This window comes from Lineus longissimus, chromosome 3, assembly GCF_910592395.1.
Source record: "Lineus longissimus chromosome 3, tnLinLong1.2, whole genome shotgun sequence".
Classification (NCBI taxonomy): Eukaryota; Metazoa; Nemertea; class Pilidiophora; order Heteronemertea; family Lineidae; genus Lineus; species Lineus longissimus.
Window position 1 is genome coordinate 21,828,340 of NC_088310.1, and position 16,160 is coordinate 21,844,499.

Here is a 16,160-nt window from a genome sequence, read left to right on the forward strand (position 1 = left end):
GAGGCTGGTGGATGTATATGATACTAATTGCAGCCAAAGAAGCATTTGCCATATTCTTCCACTTCTGCAACGTTTATCAAGTGCTGTACTTAGTTGGCCGATTGGTAACCATAGTCTGTTAATGAAAGCTCGAAGGCCCGACATTGTCCAGAACAATTTCTTGAAATCTCCACTGCAACTAAACAATGCATAGCAGATGTGATAGCATGTCTACCCAAAGTATATCAATGGTATCGAAAATATAGTTAGCAGGCTTTTAGGTTGTAGTGGATACATTCACTTAGTTAAATGACTGGCGAGTAAAGAAAGACAAGGGGCCATAGCCACCAGGCTACTTGCGTCACTCATGACCTTTGTTTCCCGACAATGGCCAAAATGGTGGATATGGCAACGTTGCTACTTATAATTCCCCCGGGAAGTAACATTAGTGACAACAATGTCCACTTGTGCGTTGCAACTTCAATATCGTATTTAGAGTCTTTTTACCATGTTGCATTAGGTTTGGATTACATGTCGTACACTCTCCCAAGGTAATTGAAGGACAAGAAAGATATGTGGTTCTTCGTTGGACATCTAAGTGGTAACTCATTCATTCTAAACCCTTCAGCACAATAGCCGCCTTGAGGTTTCTATGATATTTTATGTGTAATACGAACCCTGCGACCAGAGCAGAATAATATTCCTTAAGACGGGTTCGGTCGTATTTCAGGTCGAAGATCACTCGCTTGCCTACTACCGGCATTGTTATCAACATTCTGCAGAAAAGAGGGATCCAAACCCCATGGTAGGGTTTTACCTTAAATGCCAGCCACATCAAGGCAAATATAACAACCAGCCATTGTCTTCTGTACGGCATAAAAAATACACAGATTCGTTGGCATATGCAGCCGTTTTTCTGTTAGTTCTCTTGGGGGGGTTCAGTCTTAGAACCCGTTTCCGGGAAAGGAGTTGCCGGTTAGAACCTGATGGATAGGCTACTGCCTTTTCTGCTTCACCAAACGGAAGTGTTCCTTTGGGCATCTTGCGTAATATTTTCTATCGTGACACTTCGCTGGGAGCTTTGATGCTGAGACTATAATGCTTCGGCAAGGATCTGTTGAAACATTTTTTGTAGGTTTGGTACATTCTGGTAAATAATCACGAAGGAAGTGTTTATGTTGAACAATACGTTTATTGGCCTCTTTAGTAGAAAATAATTTTTTGCATGACTTTGTTCAGGCATAAAAAATACAGTAGGCAGAATGCATTTGCGCAAGACAACTTAGTTGTGATTAAATGATAAGAAATCGAATATGATTATTTCTAAACATCATATCATAGCTGACAGTTATTTGGACAGATTAACGTCATAAACCCATTGTTCTTTGTCATTACATCAATCATGTACCCTGCCATAAGAGTGAACCTTTTGGACAACAAACATTTGCAAACCATTTTCAGAAGCAGTAGCCAACTCTCGGCTTGTTTACCAGTCTATTTTCTCGCTCCTCTTCAGGACAATTAGTGCGCCCTTGACATGATGGATGAAGGTCTACCACACAGGTGATCATATTGACATTGTTCACATAGGAAAGACCCTTCAGAGCAGATCTAATGGATTGTATGGTAGAACCATCATCACCCTCATAACCACTCAATCTGGTGTCCAAATGATATCTCACTTCAGGTCACTCGAACCACATAACATTTCGAACTACTGCTCCTCGTAAACAAATGTATGGATGTATCAACAGATTATCCCAGGTTTCCCAGACTACTGTCCATCAAACCCGGCCTGAATCAGACTGATATTGTTCATTCCAATTGATCTGATTGTGGACAAGGACTGTGCTCCACTTTGATATCATCTGTTAATTATTTTGAGATTTGTTTTCATTTATATTTTCCACTTAGTACCGTTTTTGACCAATTTTGGAAAGTGTGGAATTAGATGGAAAGTAGCCAACGCGAAGTCCTAACTGCAGTAACATTCACATGTAACTATCACCACCTGGTTGAAAGAAAACTGAAAACTAAGGGTTTATGATATTTCACCACTAAGTTATGTAATAGTCAGACTTTGATGATAAAGTTTAAGATCTTTCATTTTGAGCCTTAAGACATGTAAGACTTGTGCTCGTCTTCCCACAACGTTTTTGCTTACATTTTCATTATTTTGAGCACAAGTTAATTAACACAAGATATACTAAGGATTCCAAAGAAGTCCTTTTTGCATAAAATAAGTCTCCGCCTGTGCGTGTATCTTTGTGTGTCACATCAGTGCATGTACAAGAAGCCCTTGAAGAAACTTTAATGAGCAAATGATAACATGAAATTCTCTTATGTACCTTACAAAAACCAAGCAAATTATTGATTTTCACAAAACTAGATAGAAAACACGGCGGAACTAGACTGTCAGCTAAGGATGGCATGTACTGCGGAAGCATCAGTGCCGCACTGGCCAGAGGGGAGAACATACCCATTATTCTGATTACTGTTCTAGTCTTGTTAAGATATTCTGCTGGTGCAAAGAGATTTGATCAATATTTTGCAACAAGCACTGTGTAATATCATTTGTACATATATGAGGCAGTGTAAGGGCTGACATTGCCAATACATTTTTGACCATTGGAGTTTATTTTTTTGAGTAGGAATCATGATATGAAGAGATATTGCTGCTGCCAATGTCTGGATCAGACCTGCCTAGATTTTTCACCCACCCTTCCCATCAATTGAGAGTGCACCAACAAAATTAAGGTGTATAATCTAATCGAAAGCCACATTGAAGAGGCAGATGGTGTTTTATTGAATGGTCTGAGCCAGCATTTCTTCATGCAGTCCAAATGGTAAATTCCTGGCCACTCAAGCTGGAATAATTATGGATGGTATAAGGACTCTCAAGAGGGAATAGGCATATATGCATTCAGCTAAAGGCATATCTAACAGATGCCAATTGCATGGCTAATGAAGTACTAGAATTTTGAAGAGAGGCATGCAGACCCCAATGCTGGCGTGTTGTTGAAAATGTCTATGATGGAAAATTATCCAAAGGCTGGCATAAAAACGTTACTCTATTGGGGAGAAAGAAGCAATGGCTGATTCGATGGTGATATTCCAGACGAAATATTGTAGTGACAGATGAAATTCGATCCAATGAAAGTGGACTGGCTACTTATCTCAAAGCAAAGATTTGCCATGCTATCCCGCACAAAATAGATCGCTACCGCAAACCGTCTTGCGCAAAGCAAACAACCCAATACCATTGCAACAAAAAATGCAAGCTGATCTAAATTTCAAATGACATTCCTTATCAACTTTCCATACAGTAACTGAAGACTTGTTTCAGATTTTTTGACAACGCTAAGGTATCATTTCGTCTTGTGGTATATCAATTTGTTATTCATTATGCATGTATAGTCTCCAATGTCCAACTCAGTATTTGCTCAGCGCTGATGTGACAACCCTCACAGCTCTATTAGTCCTCTCTAGGGAAAGTCCCATTCACTGATGGATCAAAGTCATTCAGATCTAATGGATTTTCTACTATAATGTAAAACTACTGTCAGTCGAGTTGACATACGGCTACTACGAGCCAGTTATGAATGGACGACACATCCTTTGGTCAGCCAATTATGTTCACCAAACTACTCTAAAAACGGATTAGACTTTTTTGGGGAGTTTTTTCAAGGGTGAGAAATAAGTTTGTGGGTATTGGATCCATTGATCAAGTTATTACCATGGAAACAGTCAAAACCTGAGCCTGTAACCAGATTAGCCTCTATTATGCCCCACTGCTCTGGTATCGCTCCTCTGACTAACCCCTCTAGTTTCCATGGTAACCAAATTCTGTCCATGATTTGGTGCTTGCATCACGATTGGAGATGAAAAATTTTATTAGATAAGAAACAAAGACGGGGAAGTGGGCATTTTTTTACAAATGAATACTTGATTAGAAATGGTCTGAAATCATTCACTGACAGAGTAATGGACAGTTTCGATCAATGGACATCCGCTGGGAATAACACATGCTGATCTCAGAATTAGAATTCAGTGCGGGCACCTGGATTTCGTGTCATAACATAATTTAGATTTAAAATGCAACCCCAGTTTTGATTAAATTCGGTTACCCAGTGCTTTCGGGATTTATTGGACTTGTCTAGAAGTCAAGCTTGATCTTTGGAATGTGGCAATATCTTTTGAGGAGGATTATTCCTTGCATTCCTTCTCTTGACTTGTGTGGGTGTTACAACTGATTGTGAATTTTATTTTGGTCTTTTTTCTGACACAGACGGAATCAAACTTCGTAGAAAAGGACGGATAAACTTTGATATAAAACCAAAAGCTAATAAACTGATATACACTGTCAGCGACCAAAGCAGACATGACTTTGGCCTTTAGATGACCTTGGGAAATAAACCTATCGTAATCGATGGCCAAATGATTGTAATACATTTCCTTTTGATTACATTTAGGCAAAGCTTTGATTTTGGTCAAGATGCATTTGGAAGTCAAGCAATCATCTGAACTATTGGCAACCAACGGCAACTCAAGCATTCGGGGTTAAAACATTTCAAGGAGTTTGACCAGGAATTATGGCATATCTGAAAGGTAATCAATCAGCTCTGGTTACCCTGATGTAGCAGATCCTGTTCTTACAGGCAACCACATGTTTCCAGCCATAGCAAGAATTGTCACCAAGTCAATGCCTCCCGGCCTATTATTGGATTCCTCTCATCAGGCTATGATGTTGCTGCTTTCCAACCTGTCAAACCGCGAAGTAGCATGGATCAAAAATCACAAAATATCCGAAACAGTGCATACACGTAGTTTCTCGTGGCGTATGCTGCTGCAACATAGCACTGTGAACAATACAGAGAAAACACATAGGAGTGGTTGCATTAATGAACAAGTGAATGTAATTTCAGATAAATTCTGGATCAACTAACAGTAAGCTAGATGTTTTTGAGGCGGATTTCGGGGGAACTGCTCCCCGACCAAATATTTAACTTTATGTCACAGAGACTCCAGAAATTTCGGATGACCTTATGTAGCCAGAAACATGATTATGCCTTTGCAACACCTCTGGTGTTAAGTAAAGAAGAGTTCAAGATTCACACTTTAAATTTACAGTTCGATCAAAAGGTTTTGATCTGAGACTTCCCCCCCCCCCCCTCAGTCTGGACAGTTATGTCACCTCTGCCGCACAAGCTTATTTATATTAAGGGATGTCATCATATTGAACTTATGTAGTCAAGTTGAAGTTAGCATTGTGTCCATCCAAGGTGTTGAAAACCAAGGGGTTCCCACACATCATGTCAGTAGGAGACCCACCTTTTGATTTACACCTATTCACGTCAATAATTTCATATACAAGGTGAAACTGAGTGATATACAAGTAGGCCTATTAAAACCAGATGGTCTCTTCCAATTGGGCACTTGTGGTTTTAATGCGGGCAACATCCTCTTCAACATTCCAGTAACGGCCAAATACCAATTGTGATCACCGAGCAATGCAATTCACTTGGTTTATAGTACTCTGCTATGACTGAGCTCGAGATGATAGCCCCTAATAAAGAGAAAACATACTTGATAAACACCCATGGAATCTTTTTTCACTGATTAAAACTTGAAAAAAAACCTGGGAGCAGAATGTGTGAAAACCACTACAGTGTCGTCTGTCGATTATTACTTGACACTCTCCATATGATTGTCTATGTCAAATAACATCATCCCTTGAAGATAGACTGCGAAAAATTCAATATACTGCAATAAACCAGATGTCACCACTAGAATCTGCTATCTGATGACAGGTTTCACAACCCCTTCCAACGACGATGGTCTGTCTAGTCATCATATCCTTTGTTAACTCATTTACACGACACTCGCAAATCATGAGAAAATCTCCTAAAATACTTGTATACACGTCGTAATTAGTCGTTTCACAGTTGGTTCCACTGTCTTAGTGAATTAACTGGTAAAGCCGTCTTTATATAGCTCTCATCCATGGAAAATTTGGTTTTTACTGTTTTGAGAGGATTGCATCAGATAATAATCCCTTTACATGACCTGCAGTTTCTTAATAGGAGGGGTTAAGTCCTTGAACTGAACCGAAGTGTCTGTTTTTAAAACAAAACAACATGACATGTGTCTTGTGTGGTTGACCTTGCCCACGTCAGATATCACCTTGAGAGTCCTGTTCCTCTATCATCAAAAACATCGATGAAGTAACTTGAGCTGTGAAAGGTTGATGGTTGAGTGTCAGAGGAAGCATGGGACATTGTTAACATCGTCAGTGACCTGGACTGGTTCATTGAAAGAACATATAGCTTCTTGTCCAGTGTTTGACCTGCTTTAACTCCCGGCCATCGACATTTCCAAAGAAGACATAAGCTATTATAATGTGCTATTGCATATTATACTATTGAAGGTTAATCATATATGTATAGTACTATTGGCTAGTCTTATGTCTTTGTTGAATGATGTTTATATCCAGCACATGTATGATATGTCATGTCGGTCTGGCCATTGAGGCCAGGTCAAGCCCAGGAAACGCTATATAAACAGCTGCCACTGGCTGTTCCAGACACCAATCTATGAAGTGGACATGACAAATTTTATCGTTGACCTCCTTCAAAAAACGCAGTTGGACCAATCTCTGGCTACAGCAGGAATCTTCGTTCTTTTCTTGCCGCTGTGTCATTTTCTACTGAATAAAAACAGCAAGAAAATTAGCCAGTGGGTAATTGCAGTTTTTAACTGACCTTGCTAGCAGTTCACATGGGGTGAAAACGGCTGAAAGAACATACTTTTCAATGAAGGTAACTGGCCTGATTAGCCTGGAATTTTGTCCAGGCTTAGTAGGGCCATTTTCAGTACTTTGAGCCCAAGTTGCATCATGGGGAATTCCTCTGGAGCTGTAAGCTGTCCCTGGAATCGACTCGCCTTAAGTGAACTTCTTGCAAGATTCTTCATGCTGTGCATTGGAATGATATGGCCAGTGCAAGCAGGTCAAACGGCCCATGAAGCCAAAACCAATGCTATGCACTTAGAAGTGAGAAAGTATTATCTGACAGTTATTGCTGGAAAACTTCAAGCTTAACTGGGGGTCAGGGAAGAATTGCACCAGCCACCGACTTTTGTCATTAGTATTTATTCTTCATCCTCCGGCATGGCCCTGGGGCATTGCCGTCCTCCTCGGCGTCTGTCTGACCGTCGTCCCTCTATCAAGACGACGGCAAATGCTTTAATTTGAGATTGCTACAATGTATATGTTTGAAATGCGATAAATGTTTTGGATATCAGAATTGAAAGTCAGCTCAATCCGATTAAGGGTTTCACCGCTTTTGGGGCATTTGTTGAAAACATAAAAATGCAATTGCTTCCATAACACTTGATGGACACCACTTCCGCAGATTCAAAATCGACATTGCCCATTCTCCAACTTTTGACCCACCTAAACTTTGTCATGGTGGAGAGGTTTTAGGTGTGACATGCAGCTAACCACTTCTGCTTCAACACACTTCTTCCTCAGTAATCATTATACAGTGATGAGTGCTCTGGGTAGCCAAAGTGTCACTGATATCCAAAGTGACCCGGTTGCTGGCAGATGTGGCGTGATCTACCGAAATCCAGCATCAACTGTCACAGCCAGATCATGCTTTGTGGCCTCATGGCTGACCCAGGGCAAAGATTCATTGACTGCCTCACTATACTTACTACAAATCTGCTGCTTCAGTGCAGCATAAACTACCGCCGGTGGCTTGGATGCTTCAGATCACAACTGGTTCACGCACTCTCAGCATCTCGCAATTCCCAGTGTCCACTTATCGCTATGAAGATTTTTTTCTCCGGATCATTCTGAGGCATTATGTGTCAAATGGCAATTGACCATGATTGTGGGAATTTTACAATCTGTGCGCCTGATCATCTGCACTGTCCAACCACAGGGGATCGCTTAAGGACAACTTGGTAGATAAAAATACTTTAGTATCTTTTTTATGGTACCATCATCGTAAAACAAACTAATAAACCCCTCCTTACCAAAACGGAAAAGGATACTCAATCATTGGTGTTGCTAGATTGTGACAAGTATTGACTTGATTCTAATTGATAACTGTTTAACTTGATAGTAATATAGAAACATGTGATGAGTTTGGCACAAGACAAGTGGATAAAATACACATTTGACTTGTTTATGAAATGTAATTTCTGGTTTTGTCTAAAAAAATACGATATATTAGTATAAGTTGTGATTTGTAATAATGATGAAGGTTGTCACTGAATGAAAAGTTTTCAGTGTCATTATTACAACATGAATCAACAGAAAAATACTCCTGCCTGATATTCATTATCATAATCTTGCAATTAAAAATCAGTTCCGTTGATGCAAAGTGTAGGCCTAGCATTGTTCTTCTTCAAACACTTTCTGTCTATAATGAGTCTCTCCTCAGTGGGTGTACAATACAATACAGGGTATTTGTATAATCGGTTATACATTTTTCACAATTCGAATTCCACCTTGCACCAGCCAGGAACACAAGCTCTCTGCCCACGGACGGCATTATCAAAGCAACACCTCTGCTGAATGAAGGGAACTTAATTTGCATTAATTTATCCAACCCCAAGATCCACTTTAAAATGTACAGTCTGGTTGGCTGTTTCAAACGTCAATTTGTGCGAAGATCAGAGCGATTTGATATGTGAAGACGAATAGTGCCGATATATACAGATAAAATCATCTTAACTCTTACCATTTTCCCAGTATATGTATTTCAAAGATCATCATACACACCATGGATACTTTTGCGTTAATATTGGGTATTTAGTAAAGCAGTAAGCAAACGGCGGGAAACTGCTTTACATCACGTGGTGCGTTCCAGCAAATCAATTACTCCGGCTGACACCCATCCGCCGGCAACATTTCTGCAAGAGCATTTACCCCGACCATTTCCGAACATTAATTAGGACACACGAATGTTAACGAATGGAACACAAGGTGTAATTTTAACCCACTTTTGAAAGTCTACTCATTTTTTAGGAAAGTGCACTAAGGTATTGTTTGTTTAGTACTAGTGATCTGGCCAAGCTACACCAGGTAAACATTCTAAGCAGAGCATCACCCTGGCTACAACCTGGCCCTGGTATCCATCACTGGCTAGAGAACATGAAATGGGTCAAGAAAAACGCTCGAACATTCTTGCTTGGTTTTTCGATATGCTAGATATACATCTGTACCATTACATGGAATTCTCTTACTCAAGACCCGTGAATGGGATGGTACTAAGTGGAGAAGGGTAATCAAGATGATTTATTTCTACGACCAGCAAATTAAGTCATATGGGATACAGGTTATGTAATGTCAATATAGGCAATGTGAAATGACAATACAGGCAATGTCAAAATGTCAATACCGGCAATGCCAAATCTCAGTAAAGGCACTATCATGACTAGCATATGGTTATATGTCAATTGTCGATTGTCAATTCAGGCAGTGTCCAATGTCAGAAGAGGCTACGTCAAGTGACAATTCAGTGTCGGCCTACTGGGGCATATTAGTCCTTTTTAGCAAAAGATTATCTTAGCACATGAAATGTTGATTGAAAGGCTGATGTCGGTGAAGAGCATATTTCTACGATTTGATCTGAAAATGGTTTGATAAGGAATGTGATAGGGAAAATAACGTATATAGTCAGCTGCCCAAAGTGACTTTTTTATCGAATTCACCCATCTTGGTTAGATAGCGAAGTATCGTATCTAGGATCTAGGATCATTGTTGGAACTGTAATCACGGAAATGACTTCCCGAACTTTAAGATCATGCCAAGTGTATAAAGAAATATCGAAATGCTTTAGCCAAGTTATTATCAAACTACAACCAATGTCAAATGTGCCAAGACATTGGCATAATGCTGGTATTAGCCTACATTGAATGCTTCTTATACTAATCTTATCCAACAGATGCCAACCTGGACCATTAGATGAAACAAAATAATTTCAGGGGCTCCTGTCACAAGCGTCATATTACACATAATGGTTAACCACAATTTCTGATTGACCGATGAATAGCTTTCATTCTCTTGGATGACAACCGTAACCATTCTGAATCATTTGCTTCAAGTCACACCCCATTCTTCGTTGACCTAATTTCTCGAGGACCCGTGGAACCACAATTATTATGATGACGTGCCATATCAACATGTGGTATGAGTGAAAAGGCAACAGACGACCTTTGCTCCGCGGTGGCTTTGGTATTGTGGTGAAAGTGTTCTGGCTCACTTTCTGGCCAAGCAATTGGCCGCAACAAAAGTAGCTAAAGGAGTCAACTAAGTCCAACAGAGGTTTCACAAAGGGTGTCGGGCAACGCTTTGAATTGTTGATTTCGGTGAGATATCAACCTCTATTAAAATAGTGTAACTGACTTTGAAAGTTTATATGGTTGAGATTATCGGGAATATATAAACTTATACCGATTTGATAAGTAAACAAAACAAATCCCCACTCTTCATATTGAAGGTTATCACACCTAGACAGGAATTTACCCTGTGTTCTACATTTAGAGCAAGAACACCCTGTATCTGTTACTTTGAACTGTTTCAGGTAGGCTTTTGACCTCTTCACCATGATCGGCTTCCTTTACCACTAGCATAGATCTGATTTCTTTCTGACCCACTTCATTCGTACCGACCGAATATTATCTTTTGAAACGAATGTTTTTTTAATCAGCTTCTGAGGTATATCTATACTTGCAAACCTTTAACGGTGTTGCTTCACAAAAGCAACAGCCAAACATACTTTTTCTGTACAAAGGCAAATCTTACAATGTACAGTGTAAAATGAATAGCAAGAGGAATGGACTTTTGCGCACGAGTCAGCTGTCATCACTGACCTCAGGACAACTGGATGTCACTGGCCCCCATTCAGAGGTCTCCCATTGTTCTCTATAAATGAATGGCTATAGTTGAACTTCTGAAGAGTATTTCATAGGAGACAAAAGGAGGAATAAAACACAGTTGTAATGCTTTCATGACAATCTCTATCTTCGTATTTTTAAAAATAAATTCATAATACAGTTTTCACGACACTTCTACTTTTTCATTATCAGAATTAATAAGTTAATGTCTGACAATTCTGACAGAGAATCTTTGATAAGAAATATACCGGTAACAATAATAAAAAAAAAATTCAAGTTTCAAAACACAAATTTCCAAAATTCCTGTTGTTTGTTGGACAATTCTGACAGAGAATCTTTGATAAAAAATATACCGGTAACAATAATAAAAAAAAAAATTCAAGTTTCAAAACACAAATTTCCAAAATTCCTGTTGTTTGTTGGATTTTCTTTTTCAATGATGACACTTTCCCGCAGTTATCTCCTACAATGCCTTTCACCTTTGTTGTACTTATGAATAAGCTTGGGGAATGTTATCTTTCGGATAGAAATCTTGTTCCCTAGAAGAAAAACTGGGACCTGTGAAAAATTAAATCATTTTTCTGATGGTTACATACGAATTGCAAAGCGACACAAAAATATAAACTTCCTGAAAAAAAATCGGCTACATATGATATCCCCTGAGCTTTTCCCTTCTGACTGTTGTCACAAGAAACTGATGAGAAAATCTTGGTCGAAGAAAAGATGCAATCTTGTCCTTAATTCAGCCAATGTTTCCACTTTTATGGAACAATCTCGAATAACGTTGGCTTTATGATTGGTCACCTGATCTAATGCCTACAATTCTGTAGTCCAGAACTGTCTTTTTTACCTTACCTAAGCATTCCTAAACCAGTGATAAGTGGTCATCTGACCCTAACACAGGAATTTGAGAAAGGATGGTTATTTTTTTAGGTAAGTAGCGTCTCAACGTACTTTGACAGCGACTTTTAGTGCATTGATGGTCAACTCTGTGTACTCTAGGTACTCAATGCTTTGAGTACCAGAGACTGAAAAAAAACTTCAGCAAAAGATCCGACAAGCTGGGAGAAATTTTTAGACGAAGGTAACAAGCATTTCAGCAAATTGTTGAAGTTGGAGCACACCTTTAACGGTCAACAATTCACGCAACGCCTAAAATCTAACCTATTCATCAAGACTGCCCCTGCCGACTAGCTAAGTTGTGGATTCAATAATCCTGATCATGAGCTTTAGTTCAAACCAATTCAGCTTGGTGGAGCTTTATGTTAAAACCGATGCCGATGATATTTCTTTGGTATAACATCATGTGCGCATGCAAGAATTCCAGTTATAAAGGGATAACATGAAATTAACTCATTGATGGCCTACCAGCATCTCCGAGGACAAAACTTTCTTGTATTTATTTGGACATATTTTGAGAAAAAAATATAAGAGAAATATGTGACATTAACAAATAATTTTTGACATTAACCCTTGGAAACAGCGATGTGTACTATGTACTGCTACTTACTCGTATCAACTTCTATACCCTTCATGCAGTCTGAATAGGGATTGCTGTCTTCACCTTAAAATAGAAGAAGGAACTAAACTCAGCAAGACGACAATGTGTGTATTGGGGATGGGGTGGAGGGGGAGTACATTTACTTATATTCTTGCAAGTAGCCGAAATGGTCATTCCGATCACATTTCTCATATCACCTCGATATTAGTTACCGCAACTTTAAATTGTGTTTAAATTCCATGAATCAAATGAATGAGAAAAAACGAGTTTTTGTCGTTGCTCTGCAACCAATACAGATCGTAGTTAATTTCAATTAGGCAGACGACTGACCAGGTATCGCAAGATTAGACACCAGAATGCAGACAAGGATGCGCATCTTAGTAATCCTATTCCCTTTCCCTCTTCAGCAACTGCTGAAATCTACAAGACCCGATCTCAGGGAGTGTGGTCAGTTCGAAGAAGAGCTACAGGTCTGCACTCCATTGACCCCGATAAAACAAAAGTATTTCTTGAATATACCACTTGTTTGAAAGCTGTATGGGAATCCAGACTCTTCGAGGTTTTTTTAATATTAGACTGCCAGACTGCTGGGCTGCCGATCCATGACTTGGGGGATGTTTCTCATAGGTTTCATGTTATTGCATGATATATCTCAGCTAGTTCCCACATAGAGGTCAGGAGACTGGACAAATCTAATTCTTGTTTAGGGTGAATAATCATATATATTACAAGTTATGATATGTTAGGTTAGTGCAAAACCTGCAATGCACATAATATGCATTGAACACAGTTGTTCTTTCTATCCACTGGGTTAATTGACCTCTACATAATTTGTCTGAAGCCTAGGCCATTTGATAGCCTCTACAATGTATACTAATACATCACTTAGTCTCTATAAACTGTGGGCAACTATATTCGTATTCACCTTGACCTTAACCCAGCGTTTTTTTGGTCAGCCATGTCTGAAAGCTGCAGAGTTTTTAGAAATTCCAGCAGAACCTGCCCGGCGATTCTGTATTCTATCTACAGTTTTCAGCGATAGATTGCACTGGAAGATAAATAAGCTTGAATTGAACTGGACCTGGAGTCTGTAGCATATGATCACCTTAGACCAACGATCTGGCCAGCATGCCAGAAGATAAACACGCAGAATATTCGGACAGAAAAAAACTAGATAGTGCTTTTCCGCAACTAAATATATAGTGGCTGGGATAGACAGAACATAAATCATAGCCTTGTGGTGAGGGGGCACAGATATAATTTTACCCTGGTCTGAATTAACGCTTCAATCAGTATCTTTGAAGATGAGGCCCTACATCAGTGATCACCCTTTGTCCAACCGATAGTTTGGAATTTTATATCAGTAGGCCAACTCAACTGTAGGTCAACCTCGTCCAACTGCTCCAGCTGAGTTAACTATTGATACCAGTAGGTCAACTTTTGATCAGTTGCTCTTGCTTTGGCCAATCGGTCAACCTTCGTTCAAAACGATTCTGACAGAGTTTCAACACAGATACCAGTATGTTTGTCAACTATAAGGCTGCATGCAGCGCAAGTATCCAATGTTGTTATTAATCCTGACCAGGTGGCAGCCAGTAGGCCTTTTGGAAGGGCAAGGGGATATGGACAGGATTAATGGTAAACCGCAAGATAACATTGTCTCTTTTTCGGTCTCGTTCAGCAGGATTATAAGTTGTTACTCTCGGCAAAAGAGTGTCCACAATAAATAGGCAAAAAGGAAATTACACTGGTTTTACGTTGAAGGTGTTTTTTTGCGGTTGGACTTGCATGACTTTTTCGATAAGTTAGCCTCCAGTTGTATCGGAAACTGATGGTTAAGTTAAAACTGGAAAACGAATTGCCTTTGAAACAAGCTATATTGGTATATTGATTCGTTGGTATTTTACATGCATTTCATAGAAAATATCCACACCTAGCCCAGAAAACGAAGCAATTGTTGTCAGCGTTGTATTAAAAAATGTCTGTCAATGAGCAAGAATCTTCTCCTTACCATTATATTGCTTAATTCTTGGCCATCTTCGCTCAAATAGATCATAATAGGATATAAGTGACTAGGACAGGAAACTATCTGCATGTAGACTGCAGATGCTGCAATGATTCCTATAAAAACTCTCCTTGATAAAAAAAAACAATGCCAGTAATTATTTAGCTTAATGGGGCTATAAATGCTTGTGTTTTACACGTGTACACACTACTGATGAGATGGTCGGGAGGAGATGGGTCAATTTGATGCTGTAGAAGAACGAGAAGGCTGTACCGGTCATTTGTTGCCTTGGTCGGAATTGACTGCTGATGAGATGAACAGGAGATGAAATGGAAACGGAAAACAATATCGTTTACAAGGACATAACAGATTTATGAATCTGTCCACCCTGTAAATAGCATTAACCATTTCATATGTGGAGACATCTTTTGTGTCAAGGTTGAGTAAAATATTCAGAAATTTTTCTCAACTCTGGAATTTATTGACTCTGTAGTCTCATGTAAAACCATCTGTAGATACAACGTACAAGCATCACTTTGTAACATCTACTACAAAGCAGACCACAGCAAATATCATTCCTACAGATGTAACAAAACACTAGCCTTTGGATGTAACTGAAACAACATCGGCGGTCATAATCTTTTAAAAACTGCCTTTCGTGACTAAAACAAAGAAGCAAACTGCCCATTTCTTAGGATTCTACAAGTGAATACTCGAAATGTACAACTGCCTTTAGTGATGTCTACTTGGCATAATATAATTCATTCTTAGTCCAATACTAGTAGAGATTTAAGCACTGTAGGTAAACCTCCTAGTAAAAGTTTTCCGATGTGGTTGAGAGGATGATGATCCCAGCGCTGATTTTCAAATTCTAATAGCATCGAGCAAAACAGTCATTACTGCACCGCACATAGTCATAAGTAGCGTCGAGAAAATCTTCGCCTTCATCCAAGAGTTTTGGAATGTCAACAGAGGGATCATCTCCTCTAAAACAGTAATATCATTCTGCATAAGCATCGACTTGCTTCATTGATCGGGGTCATTTATAGTAACTGACGTACGTGCCGAGTACGTGATGTTGAAGTTAAATTACAGAATTAGGGAGAAAAAAATACTACTCCGTATATTGACGTCGTTTTGAGACAGTATCGCGAAATCTTGTATTTTCTCAGTGTATGTTAAGAGTCTTCGTATACCACTGCATGCCCTGGCTGAAAATGCTACGCCAGAACCTTATCTATTGATTTTGAGAGTTCTCGCTGCTGCTTCGCCCATGTTACCGTATATGGTGCGATGAGGTAATCAGTATGCCGTAACGTTAATTTGCTAAATTGCTACAGTTGTTGCCTGATTTGTCAAAGGTAAGCAGTATCAAGAAATAATGCACGCCTTCATGCCAATCGCGAAGTTGCCGATAAGGAATATTTCAATGTGCAGAAGGTTTGGGAAGGCCAAATATTAAGATAAAAGTTGGTTGAGGAGGGGTAAAGTAAGGAGTTATGATGTCAAAATGATGCTGTTCGTTGGTTTCCTTTCTAAGGCAATGACAGCAGCGTCTCACATTGTATTTGCAAGCAAAGCATAGAACGATGCAGAAGCACCAAATTTTATGCCAGTCAATTATAAATTTTTTGCAGAGTATGATATAAGAAGAGAACAGGACATCATCACTCAGAAATGAAAGAACATCATAATACCAGAACATCCAGCAAGTTTACAGATTGCTTTACACAACAAGTCACTGGCCAGATGCCAGACATTATGCAA

At 39.3% G+C, this 16,160-nt stretch overlaps 1 protein-coding gene across 1 annotated transcript in view; it reads right to left on the bottom strand.

Moving 5' to 3' along the window:
- LOC135484225 (B-cell lymphoma/leukemia 11A-like) overlaps nt 1–16,160 on the bottom strand; it is a 108,781-nt gene that overhangs the window by 46,763 nt on the left and 45,858 nt on the right. The window contains exon 2 of the mRNA XM_064765502.1: nt 12,398–12,451. Coding sequence (XP_064621572.1) covers nt 12,398–12,451 — 54 coding nt within the window. The remainder of the gene's footprint in view (nt 1–12,397; nt 12,452–16,160) is intronic.